This window comes from Strigops habroptila, chromosome 8, assembly GCF_004027225.2.
Source record: "Strigops habroptila isolate Jane chromosome 8, bStrHab1.2.pri, whole genome shotgun sequence".
NCBI classification, from domain to species: Eukaryota; Metazoa; Chordata; class Aves; order Psittaciformes; family Psittacidae; genus Strigops; species Strigops habroptila.
The window spans coordinates 35,618,173-35,640,010 of NC_044284.2; the positions used below are offsets into that span (position 1 = coordinate 35,618,173).

At 46.1% G+C, this 21,838-nt stretch overlaps 1 protein-coding gene across 5 annotated transcripts in view; it reads right to left on the reverse strand.

The window, feature by feature from the left end:
• DIS3L2 (DIS3 like 3'-5' exoribonuclease 2) overlaps nucleotides 1-18,700 on the reverse strand; it is a 198,530-nt gene extending 179,830 nt beyond the window's left edge. For 3 of the 5 annotated variants that reach the window (XM_030496021.1, XM_030496023.1, XM_030496024.1), the window contains exons 1-2: nucleotides 18,108-18,700; nucleotides 14,827-15,534 (exon numbers count right to left, since the gene is read on the reverse strand). In XM_030496021.1, coding sequence (XP_030351881.1) covers nucleotides 14,827-15,514 — 688 coding nt within the window. In that variant the 5' untranslated portion in view covers nucleotides 15,515-15,534; nucleotides 18,108-18,700. Of the gene's footprint in view, nucleotides 1-14,826; nucleotides 15,985-18,107 lie in introns of all 5 variants that reach the window. The other 2 variants (XM_030496022.1, XM_030496025.1) reach the window with 2 other exon arrangements.
• Between the last annotated feature and the right edge of the window lie 3,138 nt (nucleotides 18,701-21,838).

The following is a 21,838-nucleotide window of genomic DNA, read 5'->3' on the forward strand; positions in this document are numbered from 1 at the left end:
ATGGCAGGGGGGCCTGAACTAAAATACAAAGGTACCTTTAAGGTCTCACCCAAATCAAATTCTATGATTCTATGAAAACTGCTACTTTACCCACTACAGACAAAAAGCAATTTCTATATATAACAACAGGGAAATGAGCAGAAGGAGGGAGGGATCCTCCAAATTCAGGAGAGGAGACACCAGGACAGGCAGAGGGACAAGTCAAGGTGCCAGTTCAGACCAGCCGAGGAAGAGATTAAAGGCCACAAGGAGTGTCTCCACACAGGACACTGAAATGAAGAGGCAGCCTCCGTGTTCAGTGATGATAAGGCCAATATAGTTCAGCCTCTTTCTATATGATCAAGCTTTTCATAATCTGCACATGCTTTCAGGGAGAAGACTGTCCGAGGGAAGTTGCAGCTGTAACGTCAAGAGCACAACCACACATTTAGGTTTCAGCCGATGCAAACAAGGCAACACTACCTGCATGGACCACATGATGAGATGGAACTAAAATCAACTGATTTGCAAATGCCCTAAGAGAGTAAGTTAGACAGACACCAAAAGTAAAAGTATGGTCTAGGGAGATATGAGCAGAATAGGTTTGAACTGGCAACACGGTTTGCTCTGGACAGGATTTTCAGAGACATTCTGGTAAAGGAATCTGACTTAAACTGCAAGAGGCAGGATCTTAGGAACATTATTAAAAAAGCAAGGCACGAGGCTGATCACCCAGAGAGGTCACACAATCCGCTTCGTTGGAGGTTCTTAAAAATAGGTGAGACAGATGTCTGCCAGAGTTGGTCTAAAAAGAGTAGTTTTTTCCTTGAGGTAGTGAAATGGATTACACGAGCTCGTAAGGTCTTCTAAAGCCCTTGTTTCTATGACAGCAAGTCACAGAAAATACTACTATGAATTAAAGAGCTTGGGATAAAAAGGAAGCTAAATCAACATGTAATTAAGAAGGAGCTGGGGGGAAAAAAAAAAAGAGCAGAAAAATAAAATGCGGGGGTGGGGGGGAAAGTCTAGCGAGTTGGGAAGTGAGGTGAGAGCCAGAATTGGCCACTGCAGAGCAGAGCTGCCCCAGCACTTGCCGTGGCGATCGGTTCAGAAACTTTGGGGCCACTACTGCCAAAAATAATGCACAGTAACAGCAAAGGGTGGAGAAGCACCCTTCCGTGCTGAAAGGTAGACACGCAGAGAGGCACTTGCTCATTTCCACCACTTAAGCCTTTGGCTTGCTCTTCGGTGGGATTTTTCATTCGCTCAGACTCGGACACAAAGTCAAAGAAAAAAATTACTCAAATGAACAAAGTCTGCTTCGACATAGCTGGCTTGCAAGCCAGTTTACATACAGCCACTTTGGATAAGTATTTGACCCCGTTGGCCATGGCATTTATGGCTAAACAAAACCACCCCTGTTACAAAGCCACAGACAACTGTCACAATTAGCATTCAACTGGAACACATCAAGTTCTGCATGACTGTAATTTCTTGTATTTCTCCTTCTAAAGAAAAATAGCTAAGTAAAGGTTGCCATCTGTTTCAACTAGATTCAGTATTTGCTTCTGTAATGCACCTGTCCCTTAAAACTGGAAGTTAGAAATACTTCTCATGATGGGCTTTCCTCCTGTCCCTCCTGCCCAGCATTAATATTCTACTGGATAGAACAGACATCATTCCACAAAGCAAACTGTAACTTGACAACTCTACTACTCTATAGATAACACAAAATCTATTTAGACTATCCTTTCCAAAATAACTGCTATCACAAACTTAGTTAAACTCTATTCCAGCAACAGGTATGTCAGAAGTCTTACTTTTCCTGCGGTGTTATAGTCATGTTATTTGTAAGATATAACAAAATCTCTTAGGGTAAAGAGAAGTACAAAGTACATTCTAAGCACTAAAATAATCAATGACTAAATACATTAAGTAAATAAATATAATAAAAAATTAAAAATAGCTTCAGTAGACGGAAGACTGAAGTGCAGTGACAGAGAACTGAGAGTGGTTGATGCATCCTAAGAGGGGGCTTGAAGCAACCACAATGCACCAAGCACATCTGCATGTGCAGAACCACTCAAGCTTGAACACGTAAGTATTCACAACACACAGCAAATGAACTTGTTTGGGTACGTTTATCTAGCTGCACAGATCATAGAATCATAGAATGGTTTGGGTTAGAAGGGACATTAAAGATCACCTAGTTCCAAGCCCCCTGCCATGAGCAGGGACACCTTCCACTAAGACCAGGTTGCTCCAAGCCCTGTACAGCCTGGCCTTGAACACTGCCAGGGATGGGGCAGCCACAGCTTCTCCGGGCAACCTGCGCCAGGGCCCCACCACCCTCAGAGTAAAGACTTTCTTCCTGATATCTAATCTAAATCTACCCTCTTTCAGTTCAATGCCATTCCCCCTTGTCCTATCCCTATATGATCTTGTAAAAAGTCCCTCTCCAGATTTCTTGTCAGCCCCTTCAGGTATTGGAAGGTGATGTAGAGCTGATCTCCATGGATGCAGCCATCACTTGCCTGGGATTTCTAGATGTTCTGCCATTTCCAATGGAAAATAATACAGAAGTAATAATTTGAGGAAAGGTGACTGTTCGTTACTTGAAGTCTTCTGGAGGGACACTTGGGTTTAAACAACCCCAAAACTGTATCAGGCAAGGAGGCACCCAAACAGCACCAGCAATTCCACACACAGAGCAGAGAACCCCTTCAAACTAGCCAAGGGGAAGCACTTGTGGAAAGTAGAAACACGCAACTCCTACCTCCGCAGCTGGAGAGAAATGAAAAGTAGGTGGCATTTGTGGGCTTTCAGAACAGTCCACAATCAACACCTCCTTTTATTCTCAATATGGGCACCAGGAAAAGAAATAGAAAGGATGGAACTGGAGGCTGGCTGCAACCCAGGAAGTCGAACAACCAGCATGCAAGCAGCAGTGGCTGGCTGAGCTCAGCTGGAGGGACAGCACTGGAGCTCAATCTAGAATCCAAACTATCACACTTCATCACTGTCACGACAACAATGACACCACACAATGGCACATTTTGATTTTTAAACCTAAGTACCTATTAATCTTTTCTTATTTTGAGGAAAATAAAAAAAAAAAAAAAAAAAAAAAAGCATGCAGGCAGTTTCCCAGAATAATTGATCTGGCTTACAGTAAGAGAGGAGGCTGGATGTTTTAAATCAGCTTATTTTGACATACTTTATACAAAATCACTCTATACTTTAGGTTTTGAGAAGTACTGCATTTAATTAAATTTACATCTATTAGTCAGTTGATCAACTAGATGGCCAACTAAATCAACTAAAATGTTCAGCTAAACATGAAGTTAGCAAGGCCAGAAAGTTTTTAATTTTATAGTAAAACTTGCATATTGCTTTACACAAGGAAGAACCAAGACCCTCAATTTTATTTACCAAAAATAAAACATTTCCAACTGCCCTTTATCACTTGACAAGCTATTTGATTACTACCAGCACAGAAAGAAAGTATTCCTCGCTGAACTTTCATCGGCACATCCATGACTCCTTGGATACCTCCCATCCAGGATCCAGCAAGAACTGGTTTTACTTGAGAGATCTAAGTGAATTCCAGGACATGGACATCTTGGTATAGCTTTCTGCTTTCCTGTTAAAGGGCGTCTACCTTGTTACTAGGCATTTTTACTTCTGACTAGATGTCTAGTTTTGTTACCATGTACATTATTCACATTTAACCCAGCTCCCCATGGTGTGCAGGATTCACGACAACTGTGCAGGTAACACCTCTACAGGTTTAGGACTCCCCACTGACAGCTATCTCGACATGTAATGGTTCCTTTTATGTGTGAAAAAAGAAAAAGGAATTATGTTGAAAGCACTGGACAGAACAATATTGCTACAAACTTTTCCAACACAAAATACTTCCATCTACTACTTACCTTTATCAGACTATGATGGCATCAACACCTCTGCTAACTCTGCTGTTGCCAAGAGGATTTTCCATTGATTCCTGACATTAGATCATGATCTAGATATGCAAAGGAATCTTTCAAATAAACCTGCTTTACAGATAGCATAAATGTGAGAATAGAAGCATATCTCTAGAACTGATAACATGCGATAGAACAATGTTATCAGTTAACGAGATGCTCACAACACATGGTTACTAAATATTTGTCCATATTTCTACAATGTTTAATTTCATTGCTGACACATTTCAATGACTTAAACCAATTTCCTTCAGACCTTCCAAGAGGTTCCCTGACACTTAATTCTTCAAGACAACCCATCTATGCACTTAGTAAAACACAGTAAGGATACACCCATGAGCTAGAAGGCATGGCAGCTACTAAACGAATGGTCACCCAACACTGCCCCATCTCCAAGAGCAGGAATTAACCAACTAAAGGCAACAAGAACTACTCAGATGCCAGCCCCTGCTTAGTCTGACACTCCCATTTAAGTCAGACTGAGTTAAGCATGGTAAGAAAGCTAAGTAAGGCATGCTCCTGCTCATCCTAACTAGAGACTTAATGAATTAGAATCCAATCACATGGCAGCCCAAGGCATCACCTCACAGATCTACAAGTTCAAGCTGGCCCTTGGCAGAGTTGGCAAAGCAAATTTTAGAAAACATCAAATTTGGTCTTCTGGCAAATGAATACTCTCCACGACCTGCCAGGCAGTCCTGTCTGCAACTTTACGAGCCACTATGGATGCTGATGTGTAAGAGAGTTTATTAATAGTCTCAACGCAAGTGTTCAGCCAATGGAAACTCTGCCTTGTTTTGGAAAGATATCTGGGACCCAAAAAATCCCAAATCCTACATAGCCCCTGAACAACCCACCCCAGGTACTTTTGTGAATATAACTCTGCCAGCTTTGATAGCTTGGGGGGAACACAGTTCCTGCCTGGTAGCTCTGGACAGGCACAGACCTAGTCTTAACACTGTTGTACTAAGCAACTAGTCCTTTCATTCTCCAAAGTCAAATAAACTCTACTAGCAAAAGCATGCTCTGCCAGTACAAACTGCATTAACATCAGGGTGGTTTTGCTAGGATCCCCATGTCTTCTCCTTTCATATGCTTAAACAGGCATTTAAAAGCTATTTGATATTTTCTGCTGCTCAAAGCCTCTAAAATAATTCCCTCTCAAATTTTAAAAGCCAAAATATGTTTGTCAGATTGTTTTTAATTTCTAATGCACCAGTGACATCCCATATATGCCATATTATATAAGTGACTAAGTCACAAACCCCAAGCACTTAAATGACTACTACAATAGCTGGGATCAAATTACCACACACAGGCAAAAACAACAGGCAAACCCAACAAACACCATTGAAGTGATCTCAAATGCAAGTTATGTCAACAAAAATGCTGGTCACAGACAGGCCAGAAGTAACTATATATTTATGTTTTGCAAAATATTTTGCAGATTTAAGAGATTAAATGTCTCTCTCTAGCAGTAACAGCCAAATACTTTTTTGTTCTATTTTGTTTTAAAAGGAAAAACAAAGACAGCTGTTGGTATAGCTGCTCAGGGAAAGAGTTCTGTACCAGGAAGAGAAAAGACACTCCTTGGAAGATATCTCAAGCAAAACTCTGTGCTAGAGCCCAGATAATACAAAACCGAACCAAAATCCGTCCATCAGACTCCCTGTGAGCTGAGCTCCGCTCCAGCCTGTGCTAGGAACAGCCATGCTTCAACATTGCTCTCAATATGAATTACATGAATTCAGAGTTCTCCGATAGCCTTGGAACAGAACCACCACCATGCATTTTACAGTATCTTGAAGCAAAGAGGTTAAATAAAGTAGATGGCTCAAGATTAAAGACAAAGCAATAGAGAGAAATGAGGATGTCATAGGAAAGAATTCATTAGAGATGTAGGAGTGGAAAGGCAAGACTTTTGAGATACGTTATCAGTTCAGTGAGGTTTCATTGCAGCAAAGAGACTTGCAGGAGATAAACCTGGAAGGCAGCATTTCAGATGCTCAATCTAGGGTCTAAGAGAATGTCTGACAGCACATTCTCCTTATCACAAGCAAACAAAAAAGGATCCTTCTTCTCTGATGAAATGTAAACTAAACTGGAGGTTCTGCAGCACACTCCTGTGCTTAGTCCAAGCCTGACCGCAGAGCCAAGGGGAGTTCCTACAGTGTTGCTGTAAGTCCTTCTCAAAAACAACCAAGGATGTGAATGATCTGAATCTTCAGGATTGAAAAGTAGGGCAAACTTCCGGGAAAGGGAATGTCTTGGAGGAAGCGAAAAAGGATGGTGATGTGACAGCACTGTAGGGATTTAGGCAGATGGTAGGCTGCATAATTAAGTTTAAAGTTAATTAAACAGTCATTCAAAGAAGAGAAACAATGCAGACCTACATTTACATGCATGGGCTCAGCCAAAATGTAAATTATATGCAAATGTCCTGAAGTGAGTGGATGATGTATTGAAATCCAGCTGCCAGAACTAGCTCCCATGCCCACCAGTCTCCACTAATTGACCCATTTCCATGGGCCACCAGGGTCCAGCCACAGAGTAAATCTGAACTGTAACTTTCCACCATCAAGACAAATCAATATAAGATGAGGAGACAGAGCTTAAAATGAAGGCCTGTCCACACAGCTCTTAAATGGGATTTCAGGAGTGATTCCAAGCAACCAGTCCTTCCAGCAACAGCCCAACCAGTTACCAACAACCCTGTTCAACTTAACACAGCTCTGCCTGTGCCAGCCAGCAGTTTATCTACCAGCACAACCATGTTCATGCACCAGGACACAGTCCAGCTGTGAGCCACTTGTGCACCCAGGAACAAAACTGGAGCTCTTTCACCCTGATGCTTTGAAGACGGTGATTCTCTAAACATTTTTGGCAGAAAGTCTGCCAAAGTCTGCACAGAGAGTTGAACGTCCAGGAAAAAAAAATAAAAGCACAAAGGGAATCCTTGCAACATGGGGAACGAGCTGGCTGTGGGAAGACAGCCTGCCCTGTCACTGGTGACTCCCAGATGGGGAAATACAGGCTGACACGGTTTATGAGTGAGGTCATAGGGCCATGAGCTGCTTTTGGAGGTGACCGTGCCACTGCAGCTGGTTGTAAAAGATTCAGATGTTCACTATTCTTACAACAAGCCGCTGAGGAGGAAACATTCCTATTTAAGGATGGAGGCAGCAAAAAAAGTGGCATGTCTGTGGATACTCAGGGAAGTCCCAGGAGGAGAGACACATGCTCATTTCCAGACCCATGAAAATGAAGTGGGAAGCACATGTTGCCACTGCTCTTTTGCTTTAAGCTGCACATAATTATTTAAAACTCTTGTGCTGCATGCCCCTAGATTTCAATATGGAACCAGGGAAAATGAAAAGGTTTTGCTGACTTCTGCTTTCTGAAAAGGACTATGCTTGAAAAACTGAAATGAAGAAAAATGCACAATGGATTCTTTCTGCTGTGGAAAACAATGCTGTGGAAACTGCTTGTGACCACCAAGATCATGTGCCCACGACACCATGCTTCCTCTTTGAAAACACTTCCAAGCATCCTCATGCTTGCATGGTTTTGACTAAAGTAACTCAGACAGTAATTGCAGTTCTATTCAATTCCTCAGCAGGGTTTGTGTTGTAGGAATACTACATGAGTGCAAAAGCCAAAGATACCATTCCAAGCTCTGAACTAACGGCTAGTGATGAAACTCATTTAGTAGCAATAGACCAAAAGTTTATCAAAATAGTTACTATGCTCCAGCTGCGTGCAGCAGCATAGTGGCGTTGTCAGGGAGGGGATACAGCTCTTCTGGTTTTCAGGACTCTCTGTGAACCTGCTCCACCCTGCTCATGACCTCCTAACTACCTACTCCGCCTGGTGATTGCACTCCTCCAGGCTTCCACTCCTGCCTGGGGATGTGGGTCAGGGCTGCTTCCACTGCCCTCTCATCCTTACATCCTCCCAAAGCATCCTCCACAATACCTTTTGCTTTTTGTTTTAACCACTAACTACGCTGTGGAAAGGCTTCTTCAAGACTTAAAAAAAACCCCAAAAAAAACCAAACAAAAAAACCACTTTATAAACGTAATACTGGGGAAGTTCTCTCTGATTTCTCTGGGCTTCAGTAGTTTGAGGGAAGCAAGCTGCTCAAAGATCAGAGGAAGTCAAGAGGCTTTGAAAGGCAAAATACCTGACAGGAGGTGCTAATGTGCTGAAGACATTTATAGCTGAACAACTGAAAGAACTGCTTTCAGATTCATACATATCCTGAGGTTACCCCATGTGCTGCAGAATAAAACAACTTGCTCATGAACCATTCCCCATACTGACTATTCAGTGTAGCAGGTACTTCATTCACAACCCTTAGTACTGTGGAGGAAAAATGCCTAAAAACATATGAATTGAACAAAACCCCATTATTGCTGCAGGCCTGTATCTGTAGAGCTCCTGAAATATTCTCCAAGGCACGACCTACCCCATACATCTGTGGGCTGCAGCTGCTAGTGTTGACATTTTCCTTCAGCACCCTGGGAATTTTTATTTTTGTGACAGAAAAACTTATTTTATGCAATAGATCCCAACATTTTGTTTTCCATCCTGCCCCAGCCAAGTTTCAACTCTCCATAGCTCAGATTTCCCCACAAGAGGGAGTCAGGGACATGCAGCCCACACCACTTCATGGAACTAGTTAGCAAGGGGCTTGAGGTGGGAAGGCAAGAGATGGACACCAGCACATAAGACAGGAGAGGCAGAAGCAGAGGCTGGAAAGCAAGGCAGTGGTGAAAGCCCTGCAGCAGCCATGGCCTGGAGAGGAATCCTCACAAGCCACTGAAGCTAGCTGCAAAGTGTCTGTCCTGCCTACCTGGGTATCCATGGCAAGGGAGACACTTCAGAGATTATGTGAACAGGCCAGACCTGACTGGGGTGTGTGGGCTGCCTGACCTTGTGGATTGCAGAAGAATGAGGGCGTTTACAAATCAACTTCTGTTAGAAGTACAGCATATCCAGGGGTAGAATTTGTTACCAGGGCTTTTAAATGTGCCAGTGACAAACCACACACAAGCCTTGGTAAAACTGTTCCAATGGTCATTCGCCCTCACTGCTAAATTGTGCTGTATTTCAAGCCTGGATTTGTTTAGCCTCAAATGCGTTACACCATAATCTGTTCAACTGAGTAGCCTATTATTGAACATCTGTTCCCCATGTAGGCAACCTACTGAAAGCTCCCTTCTCCCAAGCATCTCTTTGATAAGTAAAGCAGGGTTCCTCAAATCATTCTCTGTGTTTTCATCTTCCTTATGGCTGTCCTCTGAGTATTCACCAATTCATCATCATCCACCCTGAACAGAGGGCATCACCACAGGATACAACACTCCATAAGCTGCTGCTGCCATGCCAAAGACAATGCAGTCCATACTCCATCTTCCAGTTCCCATGCTCACACATCACCCTTTTGGCTACATTGCACAGGAAGGGGATGTTCAGTTGATGAATCCATCAAAAGGGCAAAACTTTTTCCCAAGCTGATGCTTCCCACACTGGGCTCCTCTCACTGCTAGCATGGTTCTATGCTGGCCCAATAATGGATGTTGGTTTGCCTGCTCCCTGTCCACCAAGTGATCCAGATGGCTGCCAGAAACTACCCCATTATTCAATACTCCCTTCAGTCTCCAAGTTGTCCAGAAAAATTTCAATCCTACTTGTATGTTTTCTTCCCGATGATTGACAGAAGTATTAAACAGCACAGTCAGAACATGACACTGCAAGAACGAGACACACCTGTCAGTAACAAGTCTCAATTTATTGCTGCATTTAATTAGTTTGGCTAAACAGCTTTTAAACCACTACACATATGCTGTGATTTTATTATATTAACAGACTAGCATCCATACTCACACCTTTACCATCAAACTCCTAATCTCATAAGAAACTGACACTGAGAGATCTCAACAGGACCTTTGTTGCATAAATTGATGACAAGTCACATTATATAAAAGATTAAAAGCTAACTAAATCAATTCAGTTCTTTAAGATATTATATTCCTAGGACCAACATCACACTGGCAGGCATAGTTATCTGAGCTACCTAATGGTTGCTAAAAGGAAAAAGACATAGTTTAAAAAATAAATATATAGCATGTTAACAGCAACAAGCGTTCCCACTGATGAACATTTTCACACAAGCACTAGTAAGTGAAGGAAGCTCCTTCACAGAGATGAAAGCTTTGCTGCCAAATGCAAGGGCTCCTGATGCAGAACTCAGCCCCACTGCAGCGTGGTGCTCAGGACTCTGATAAAGGGCATGGAAGACAGTTATTAGATCACACACAAAAACACAGTCCCTGCAAGGACAGGATCTCATCTCCCCAAGAGAGGATACATCAGATATTAACTCACATACTATAGCTGATGTTAGCCAAAAACATCAGTTGCACAAGAATAAGGAATGCAACATTTTTTTCTATCAGAAGCAAGAGAGAAATTTATGTTTGTGATGACGTTGCTAAACCATTAGAAAAAAGAGCATTCCATTTTTCATGCGTTTCTCAGATGGGGCCATACAGTAAATCCAGTTTTCCCTCCTCTTCCATATCTTATTACTATGATTAATGTCATCTAAGGAACGTTACATTAGACCTGGCAAGATCAGCTACATTTTAAAGATTTCCACAGCAACCAACATTCTCCATTTGTTGAGCTGATTCTGTGGCCTTTACTAGATCACTGGCTTACATTTAATGGTGCCAAATAGGGAGATAACAGCATTCTTAAGTACTGAATTTCACCAGACAAGAACTGAAGGACTCACTGCTAAAAAGTAGCATTATCTTACATTTGCCTTACAGAAGAGAAAAGCAGAAGCTGTGGTGGTTCTTCCAAAGTTCCCCTGGAGAAACAATGGCAAACACAAAATTTAGTGTAGTCTACCATGGAAAAACAAAACTCCTAAGGTGTTGCCATCTTGTTAAGGCTTGTATTTCTTGACCAGCTGTGCCCACCAAACATGAAGGAAAGCCATTCCAGGATAGTTCCTTTACATATCCTGAATCTTTTAAATGTCAGGGTTGCAGCTACAAGCACACCACCACCATCCAACAGCAACAATTGTTTTTAAAGCTATGATACTAAACACCAGCCTGCTTGCCAGCGACACTCCTCCGTGGAAGCTGCCCAAGTCGGTTAAGTACCACAGGCTGGGCAAATAAATGCCAAGCGTCAGACAGATGATAAATCAGAAAGGGCCATGGAAATCTTACGCCATTTCAGAAAAGGCATGTTGTTACCCAGGAATTGTCTGTTTCTACTCAGGGGGCATGCTGACCCTGATAGATGGGCAAGACATCTCCAATACATCATAAACCTGTAAAGCTTTCAGTAAGAGGAGCCTCGGGATGCTACCTAGAGAAGCTGATGGTGGTGTTCTTCCCAAGGAAGGTGTCTGCAGATACAGAGATCATATAATTAGCCCTGCACAATCTGAATCTGTTTCACAGCAATCAGCTTTCAAGAGCATCCTGCTCCACCCAAGCTTTCAGCATCAACAAAGCCACCTCTCACTCCAGGTACTCTAGCTGGAGTACCCTCTCCAGCTAGATCCTCTGAAATCAAGTGTGTCTGGGAAATGGTGTTCCCAAGACTGTGCTGCACTTGATGTGCAGAACTATTTGGAGAACAGTTCTCTTCTGCAGATGTCTGGTTTCCAGGCTTTCCAGCAGGCTTAGGAATGTGCTATCAAACAGCAACACTCCCTCAAAAACAGGCTGTGAAATGCATGTACTCAAAAAGCAACCTAAACCTTACTGTTCCAAATAAAACACACAGCTTGGTCTAAACTACTTACTGATAAAGCAAGGCATAACAGATATTGAAGTTCCACTTAGCAGCCATGCAAAACTCAACTACTAGCATGTAGACATCTGACAGACAGATGCCACAGAAAGAGTCAGTACTTCTGCCCTCAAGGAAAAGGGGGTTTAAGCCCTTTTATTACAGTAACTTCAGTCAAGTCTGAAAAAAGATTTTGATTACTAACTCTGGATTTGAGTGGGAAAACCCTTAGAGTCTTTGATCAAACCCAGAAAATAACCCGGAGACTTAATGAGTTAACTACATTTAACCAAATTTTAGCATCCAAAGAACCTAGAGGATTGGAGATTTAGGGGAAAACACCAGCAGGAAAATTATATTAGATGAAAAACAAAAAGCATCACAATTTAAAGTGGCATTTTAGAATTATTTTCAGTTTTATTGGGATTTGTTTGAGAAGAAATTTCAGAACAGGAGGCTTTATGGCAGAGGTTATAGCTGCACAAAAAGGAACAACAATCTGCGGAATGCGTCTATATGCAGCTTCATCTTCACAAATCCAGGAGTGCCGATATCGTAGAGTGAATCCGACCTGCAGTTTCATGACTATGTCACATGTTTCGGACAAGGGACAACAGAGTTTTCATCAAACTCAGCTCTCTTAACTGCAAAGTTTCCCATACTTAGGAAAAGCAGTTACTATATGGAACACCAGAAGAGACTGCTATGGTCAGTCTCCTAATTATCTGCTATGGAATCACTCCTATCCCCCAAGCTTCATCTTGGGACCTTACAGTACAGAATGACAAAGGCAATCTTCAGTGCTACTCATGGACAGCAACACATAGATAGTGAGCTCCAGGGCTCAGTGACACCTGCCTGGGGCTCCACAAACCACACTGCTTTCCCCCAAGGCCACAGGAGCTGCTGCACCACTGGAAGAACATTAACAAGGACCAGCCCCTCACTGCCCACAGCCTGCCCCAGGGCACTCAAAGGGTTTTCTCAGACCTCCATGCTTGCCTTCAATTTTAGTAGTCAGTTTCAGAGTCATTGCAAACCTGACAATGGCTAAGCCTGAGACAATAAAATGAAGCAATATAAAGAGGCATGCCTGGCTTTAAGATTAGCTCAAAGAGCCTTTTGGAAAGCCTACAACAAGCTGAAGAGAGTTAATTTGTAAGGAAATGTCACTACTGAAAAGATGATATGCCTCACCGCTATGACAGAAGCAATTCTTGCCATCAGTTTCACAAGGCTTGATTCAAACCGATCAAACCAGACACCTGCCTATGCAAAGTAATATGACTTATATCAGCATCAAGACAGAAAGACAAGCTTTGAAGTGAGAAAATATTAATCTGGTACTGCGTCCTAGGTTCCTGTGATGTGTGAGTTCTTATGCCTAAGCACTTGCATACTGTAAAATCTTCATTTCATTTAAAAAGACTGCTAAAATATACTCAAACTGAACAGCAGATGTTTCTCTGAATCGAATGACATTTTTTTTCCTATTTCTTTCCTCCCCAAGAAATTGTTTTTATGTCCTTACAAGTGTTCTTGTAAACCAGCCTCAGCTACACAGGAGGGTGGCTGGAGAGATATGCAGGTGGACGAAAAGGAAGGGTTAAGTAAATAATTTTCCAACAGTCTTCCCCACAGTGTGAGTTTTCCACCTGGGAGGTCTAACATGATGGTCAACATTTTCTGCTCTAGGTCTTTACACTAAACAAACAAGCAGTTTTCAAACGGTTTGTGCAATCCCACTCCCAAGTAGAGCAGGACGGAGCTGCAGGTGCTTGCTTTTGATAAAATGCATGCAGGCACCTTTTGCTTTTATGGCCACAAACTGTAAGCCTTCTAGACTTTCCATCTGTTAGCTGCTCTTCCCTACTCTCCAAAAGCTGCAGGGTGAACGGCAGCAAAGTCTATTATAACAGGCTAGCATAGTAAATAGTGTTATAATAAAGCATGAGGGGAAAAACCCTCCCAAAAAGTCAAGCTCATCAACAAATTTTAGCATAATCTGCTTGTGTGAAATCTTTAACTATGATCTTGTCTTGCAAGAACTCATGAAAGTTTACCAACTTTAGCACATCATCTACTGTCACAAGCTCAAAAGTACCGCAAACCCTGAAAAAGCATATTACTTGCAACTCTCGAGCAACAGGGCATAGTTTTGTAAGATTGATTTAGTTAACATTTACTTGATTTTCAATCCGAGAATGGTGACAGGCCTCAGGCCCATCTTACCCAGCTGAGAAATCAATGTCTTTTCTACTTGTTACAGAGATTTTAATACAGTGACATTTATGAGTTCCTTCAATAGTAGCTCATAATATCTGCCTGTCCAAATATTTCACCATAAGTAACAGTCAGAAGAAGTTTTAACCCATTAAACTGAGAGATCAAATTTAAACTTCCTGGCTTTAGTTGCTTGCGGGGATACTGTGTTTCGTTTTTTGTTTGCTTGTTTAAATTATTTATCTCCATAAGTGGGCTTTTTGCCATTTAAAAGACACATTCACTTTACCACGGCAAGATGCGGTCTCTTTGTTACTAACAGCAAAATTTACTGGAGAACACTCTGTATCAGGAATTAGATATTATACAGGCATCTTAGCCCCATGAGTACTAGATGAACTTGGACCCTCCACAAAGGCAAACCAGCCCTGCAGATCCAACAAGGCAATGCAGACAAAAGCATGACTCTGCCCTGAGTCAGCTCTGATCCAGCAGTCTTAGTAATTTGGACTCTACATCACAGAAATTGGGCTCTCCTAGTCTTGAACTGATTCTGGAAGCAGCACAGCCACATTCACAGAGCTTAGGCCAGGGAATTAGGCCCTGCCAGCACCAAGCTGGCTCCACATGAAGCCATTTGCACATGCTGGATGGCTTACATGTAAACTAGGACAAAGCCACCCACAGGTAACTAAGGGCTGACTAACTTGGACAGAGTAGAACTGGCTCATGTTAACTCACTCATGACTAAAACATCACATTCAATTCCACAGTAATTGTAGCAAATAGACCAAACAATTCATTAGTGTGAACTCACCTTGGACTTGACCTGGAGACAACTGACTGTTTTTCCTGGCATTTATTGCCAGCACATCCTCACTAAGCTGCTCAGTCAACAAGTGTCCAGCTGCTGTATCTGTGCTGGCAGGATGTCTGCCTCGTTTCTTATGTTTCTTCCTCCACATATCCTCCTCATCCTTTTCATCAGACCCAGAGGACTTCTGCAGAGCTGCACAGTGTCTGAGGCTGTTCGATACTCTCCCACCCAGGGCATCACTGATATTTAACAAGTCAGATGCAGCTCCACGTTGATGTACATAAAACTCATCCTCCACCTCCAAGTCTCCTTCTAGACTAACAAAGGCATTTTTTTTATGAGGACATGTGTTCTGAGCGATCTGGGGTTTCTCATTCTCAAATCCTCCAGGCATGGTCTGTTCCAGGTGAGATGTTCTGACTGGTGAATAGCTGTGCACATTCAACCCATTCCTGGCTGGATTATCCCTCTCCAGGCCTCTCCTCAGGGGTGGGTCCAGATCCAAGCTGGGGTCATCTTCTAGCTGCATCTTCTGTGAAATGTGATTCAAATATGACCGGAACCGGCTGCTGTGGTGCTTTTGCACAAGCCTCGTGTAAGCATTCTTCTGGGGAGCAGCAGGCTTGCTCAATCCCTCCTTGGCACCTTGGGCAGCAGTATTACTTGTCACATACTCCAGCTGATCCATAGTGCAGTAAAAGGCCCAAACTTCAGAGTTATAAATAGACACAGGGGAAAAAAGGGTTATTTTCTTGAAACGAAGTGTCAAATAATTGTTTACGCCAAAAGAGGCAAAAATGTACTAAATAAGAATGTATTGACCTTTACAGAAATTCTGGGTTGATAAGTCACTCCACCGGGGGAAGGGGCTTCATGATGTACCTGCACCAAATCCCTGTCGGTAACAGGGAGCCCGTAAGCCATACCTGCCCATATGCCACACAAAACAGCGATTTCTGTCCTGAGGCTGACACCTCAAATATATGGGATTCCTTTAATCTGTTCTTCCTTGCCTTTGAAAAAGCCAGGTAAATTACAGCAGTGACTGACAGATTGTATCAGATGCATCAGTTTAGCAGTTATCAGAAGTGAAATCTTGTCGTGTTCAATCTGGAGTCTTCAAAATAACTGCATCCTTACTGAAGTGCTTCAATATTGCTGCAAAAAGCATGCATTGCCTGTTAGCTCCCTGTCACAGTGGCTGACGCTTCTGGATTATACAGGACATTTGCTTCAAATACCAAGAATAACCATTTCACCTCGTCTTTCTAGCCTTAAACGCACTCCCAGCGTGTGGAGATAAAATAAATTCCCTAGCCCAAGTACCTACCTTACAAGAGCTCATAATTCTTAGTAACTGAGATACACTGGCTGCTGCTCCATCCAGTGCCAGTTTCTGTAGATGGTACTATGCCTCTACCTTTGCTGCACAAGTGTGGAACTTAAGTAGATGAAGCATCTTTCAATTCTTTTTCAGCTGCTCTCGCTTTTAAGTTTTTGGTGCAAAACAATCTAGTAAATTGTCCTCAGCTACTATTAAGGTAAATTATAGGTATAGACAGGACATAGCAATGATTTTTGCTGTATGTAATATCAAAGAGGAAGTAAAAATTCATTGATAATGGAGCCCAGTGCAAATGCTATCTTCTGTGGGCTTTCATAAAAACACCTCTTTTTTCCTTCAGGACATGTTTGAAGCAGAAGAGCTGACTTTCACCCCAGCTGGTATGTTGAGAACTTCAGGGCTCACTGGCATCTCTTCTATGCCAGAACTGAGGGGCACTGGACTCAAAGCTAAAATAGAGGATACTGTCCTTTCTCTTCAATTCTGTAACCACAAGGGTGCTGGCAGGACAGAATACAAAGCTCAGTAGAAGGGAAATTCATATTCTCTTCCCTACTCCCAGCATGCTTGGAATTTCTCATCATCCTTCCCAACTCCCTTCTCCCTTTTGCTGCAGTTCCCCAGAGGAAAAGGACACAGGCAGTTTCTTCCATACACACACTGCCAGGGAACAGGGCATCATCCAGCAGGGACCAAGGACTGCAGAACCAACTCCTCCCCAGAGTGCCTGCTTTGGCCCTTTCAGAGAAACAACAAATGCTGCAGCAAGATTTACTTAAGTAATTGAGCAGGGGTGTGAACAGGCTTCACAATACAAAGTGAAAATTAAAAATCCCTGAATAAATAGGAAAAATTCTTTGTGTGGTTTGTGATTCTTGTTCCTAAGATTTTCCATTGGTGCTGGCCAACAACTAAACTTTTCTAATAGACTGACCTGCTACAGAGCTATTACAAAGCCCTCACACAGATGATAGGTCTACGGTAAGCTTTCTTTTAATGTCACCTTCTCCCACTGCCAATTCAATAGAAGCAGATAACATTTATAAAAGCCAGCAGGACTACTCCAAACTGCTTCCAGGATACAGGACTTTGCCATCTTCACTTACAAGTAAAGAATAAACATTCATACCTTGCCTCCACTATAATTTCTGCAACTTTAGTCACGTTAGCAGTTGGCAATTGGAGCACAGATAAAAATCAGAGACTTACAAGCCTCCATGTGTTACAATTCCATTACAATTTTCAATATTAGTCTTCTAGTCAGGAACTGACATTCTGCTTCCTAACAGCGGGGAGCAGAGGGAAGGCAGAAATGAGCGTGAGGTTGGGTGCAAGGTACATTCGCCCTGCCCGGCTCCCGCTGACGGGACAGCGCTGCGGGCGAGTGTAAAGCCAAGAAGGAGGCACGGAGGGAAGATGCTAGCGTAGCTGGGCCCAGAATGAAAGCTGGCCCTGTCATTTTCCCCCAGCTGTTTACGCAGAGCGGCACCGGCCATCCTCACCCCGTGTCACCGCGCTGGACACGGCGCTCAGGGGTAGCCAAGCGCCCCAGCCAGCGCTCAGCAACAACGAGCCCGAGGAGCAGGACCGGAAGCGGGGCTGCAGGCTCCAGAGGCAGCTCCAGAGGCAGCCTCGGGGCCACCCCGCGCCCGCCGCCTCCCCTGCCAGGCGCCAGCGCTCTCGCCTGGAGTGCCCCCGACCCCCTCAGGGACGCAGCCCGGGCTACCACCGCCCTCCTGCGGGGCCCGAAGCAGGAGCTGACGCCCGTGCCCGCCAAACGAGCCACCGAACCGCCGGGCCCGGCCCACGGCACGGGCGCTGCCACGGGTCTGACAAGGCCGGAGCACCGCTGGGCCCGACCGGGAAGCCGCTGTCCTCCCCCCGCGCTGCGGTGCCGGCCCGCGGAGGGGGCCCCGCTCCCGGCCCCTGCACTCACCGGCCGAGCCGCTCCCCGCGCCGCTCCGCACCGTTTAAATGTCCCAGGGCCCCCACCGTCCACTTCCGGGTCAGAGGCAGCGTACGGGCCGCGGCAGGACCCAGAAGGCCTCGCCCGCGAAGCATTCGCTCCTTTCTCCACCGTGGTGGGGCACTCTGGCGGCCGGGGCAGGAGCCCCGGGCAGCCTCCAGTGACCTGCGGCGGGCCGGCAGCCTGGGGGGCCGGGCATGCAGTGCCCGGCGCAGCCCGGGCCTGGGGATGCACTTCGGGAGGGGCCGTGTGAGGGAGGCACGGTGGGAGGGAGGACGAGGTGCGCCAGCCCGCCCTCTGGGGATGAGGGGGCTCCTCACTGACAGCGCGCCGGGCTGGGGCTTCTCCTGCGGGAGGATGAGCAGAGGTGTCTAACAGGGTCCCCGCAGGGAGGTGGGGGACAGGAGGTGCGGTCACCACAGCAGGGACCCAACCCAGACGCCTTGCTGTCCGGCGTTTGCAGACCCCCTCTTCCACGCAGGGCCAGCTGAGGCCTCTGGTGGTTTGGTCGAGTTCAGTGCCAGCACTGCTGCTCCAGCCAAAGTTCCTAGCCAGATAGGTGAAAAAAGCACAGTTTGTCTGATTTAATACTGTAAAGAGCTATATTGTCTCAATGGTAACTCAAGAGCTTAGCAGGCATCCATACCTCTAAAAGCCGTGCAGGGAAGCCTCCTTCAAGATGTACATGGTCTCACTCACTGCAGAGGAGAGCAGGCTCCTGGGCTCCTGCTCCCTGAGGTCTTCGTGCTTCCCTAGCACTGGAGGTTGGGCACCAGGCAACCTGCAGATCCTCAGCCCACCCATGCCACAGCACCCAAATAGTGACCAACTCATGCTGCCGAGTAGCAGTGGCCTGTTCTTTGCCAGGATAAGTCAGCCTTTGCATCAGAGGGTGACATTAAAGCATGAGACCAGAGTCAGGAGCTGGGACCTTTACTCTCTGCTCTTTCTGTGACTGCAGACCTCCCATAGGGCTTTATAGCAAAGTCAGATCCAGGGTCTGGCTAACAGGAGTTAGTTCTAGTCACCCTGCTGTTACCTACACATTGAGGCTTGGTTTGCCAAAGAACTTCAGTCCAAATTAAAACTGGAGAGCAATAAACTGGCCGCATGGCACCTCCAGTCATCCCTGTCTTAGCTGTCTGTCTGGAACAGCCCCTCAGGGGTTGGAAGATGGGTCCAAAGGGACCTGAGCTGGTGTCTCCAAGGGGGCTTTGGTGGGGAAAGGCTGTGTTCAGCCTTCAGTCATGCCGGAACATGGGGCTGAGCAGGCCATTATGCTGCCCTTAGGCAGCCCTTAGGATGGGGAAGATGCCTGCCCCATGGTGCTTGTTCCTCATCCTGCAGGTCAGTATCCAAAATGCCTGGCATCGGTCACCTCTAAAGATCATGAGACCATGTCTGCTCAGTGTGTAGCAACACCTGTGCCTGCCAGCCCCTCCTAGACTCAAACCAGCCCCACAGACATGCTCCCAGCCAGAGCTGCTGAGTCTCCATGAAGTCATGGTAAGCCCTCTGAGATGGAACTGCTGAAGGTGAAGCAGCCCATGGCAGCCATGGCAGGCACAGGCTGCTCCACCTCTGGCCCTCAGGTCAGTTCAGGGAGCTTCCCTGAGAAAGCACAGGGCTTTGCTGTGGGACCAAGGGTGTCAAGCGCAGACCTTCCTGCACAAGGACAGTCACATCTCTCTGGGTGTTGGGATGCCGTCAGCAAAGGCAGTGTCTCATCCTCATGAACCACACTGAACCAACAGGCTCTGCCTGTGATCTGCTGGAACTTCTGCCTCCATCCACGCTGGCAGCTCTGGCCAGCTTAGGAGGGGAGAGAGGACTCAGCTCTGCCCTGGCACGGCTGGGAGGCATCAAAGCTGTCCCATGCCAGCCGCACAGCCGCTGCACACCATGGTTGGTAAGGAGGGAAGCAGCCTTTCCCTGTACAAGCAGAGCCACCAGTCACGCAGCAGCCGGTCCCCCAAAAATGGAGGGTAGACACAGTTCCCACTGGAGCTGGCTGCAGGGAGTGTGGCCGTGTGGAATCACTCTCTCAGTGGAAGGGTGAATGCTCCCCTGCTCCCTCCCGCTCTCTGAGCTGCTGCTAAAGTGAAGTGGTTGGCATCTGCTCTGCTAAGGCGCGGCAGTGGCACATCCCCAGCAGTGCAGGGCTGGCCCACACCATCCTTCCGGCTGCTCTTGCTGTGTGGAGTAGCAGGAGCTCACACGCATGGAAGAGCTGGAGATGGGGCATGGGGGAGCCCGGAGCCCCCAGCCCCACTGACCCCCTCCCTGTGCCAGCCAGGTGGGAGCAGCAGCTCCTCTCCATGCTGCTGAGTCATGCCATGTCCCTGCTCTTCTCCATCCCCGTGGGGATGAAGCTGAGCCCAGAGCTTGGCCAGGCTCCCTCCCGCACCAGGTGGTGCCACCAGCTGCAGCAGCTTCAGCATTCCCTGTTTCTTCCACAGGAGACTACAGATAGGGGGAGGAGGAAATGGGCAGAATTCAGTGTTTGTTAGTGCCACTGCTGGCATTGCGGCCTGTGGTTTCACAGTGATACCATACGTGGCAAGAGGGATATGGCTCCACGGCTGGACACCTCCATCATCCTTGCCTCCTGCCTCCAGCTAGGCCCCTGCTGATCAAGGGGCCTTGAGCACCAGCAGGCTGGCAAAGCGTTTCTCAATCCTCCTCTCCTGGTAGCATACGGGAATCTGGAAACATGGTCTGGTCCATGGGACAGAGCCTGTGTTTGTGCCCCCTTTTGCTCTGCCCCATCACTGGTTGAGACAAACGAGATACAGCAAAGACATGTCAACCTCATGTTGCCCCACAGGCACGCAGCAGATTCCTGTGTGGCTGGAACTAGCTGCGTGCCCATCCTTCACACCCTTTCAAAGAGGCCATGTGCAAATGTGGCAGCAAGCCGGTGTCTCATGCAGGATCTCACCAAATGCAATCCCTCCTAGGGAAGGACTGGACTGCTTCAGTCTTGCCTTTGGCTCCATCTTCTATTCACACCAGCCTAGTGGCTGCCAAGCAAAAAGGAGCGTTGCCTTGCTGCTGCTTCTATGCCTCTCCATGGCAACTCATGGCCTTTCTGAAAGGGAGCAGGTCCATGGGCAGATTTTTCCCCTGCGCTCTCATTTCCTGGGGTCCTGTAGCAGCAGGCCCAGCCCGGTGTCCCGGCTTGCTTTCCCACAGTGCAGGATTATCTCACCATCTTCCCCCAGGCAGTAACTGGTAGCTGCTCCCCAATGTCGGAGGCTGGAACGTGTTGCGGCACCTCGGCCGAGGTGAGAGCACTGCATGGCTCGTTGGCTGGGAGTGCCCTGCTTACGAAGGCTTTGGCGCCTCTGCTTGCGGTTTCAGTGAGGAGTAAGGGCCCGCCCGGTGCTCGTTTACATCAGTGTTAATCAGGAGTGACTGGCCAAAGGCCTGGAGCCGCCCCGAGATGACTCGATGAGGGGATCCCTGGACGGGAGCAGAGTGGTTCTTCCAACACCTCTGTCTGCTTCCTGCAGTCCATCCAGCGTGAGCTGACACTGCTCATGGAAACGTCACCCCTGCCAACCCGAATATCCCCTCTCACTGATACTATTTTAGGTTGCAGTCCATGGCAGGGGGATGGAGGGCAGTGGGGTGCTCTGCCTCCCAGCTGTTGTCCAGAGGATAGACTCAAATGGCACAAGGATATGCTTGAAGGCAGA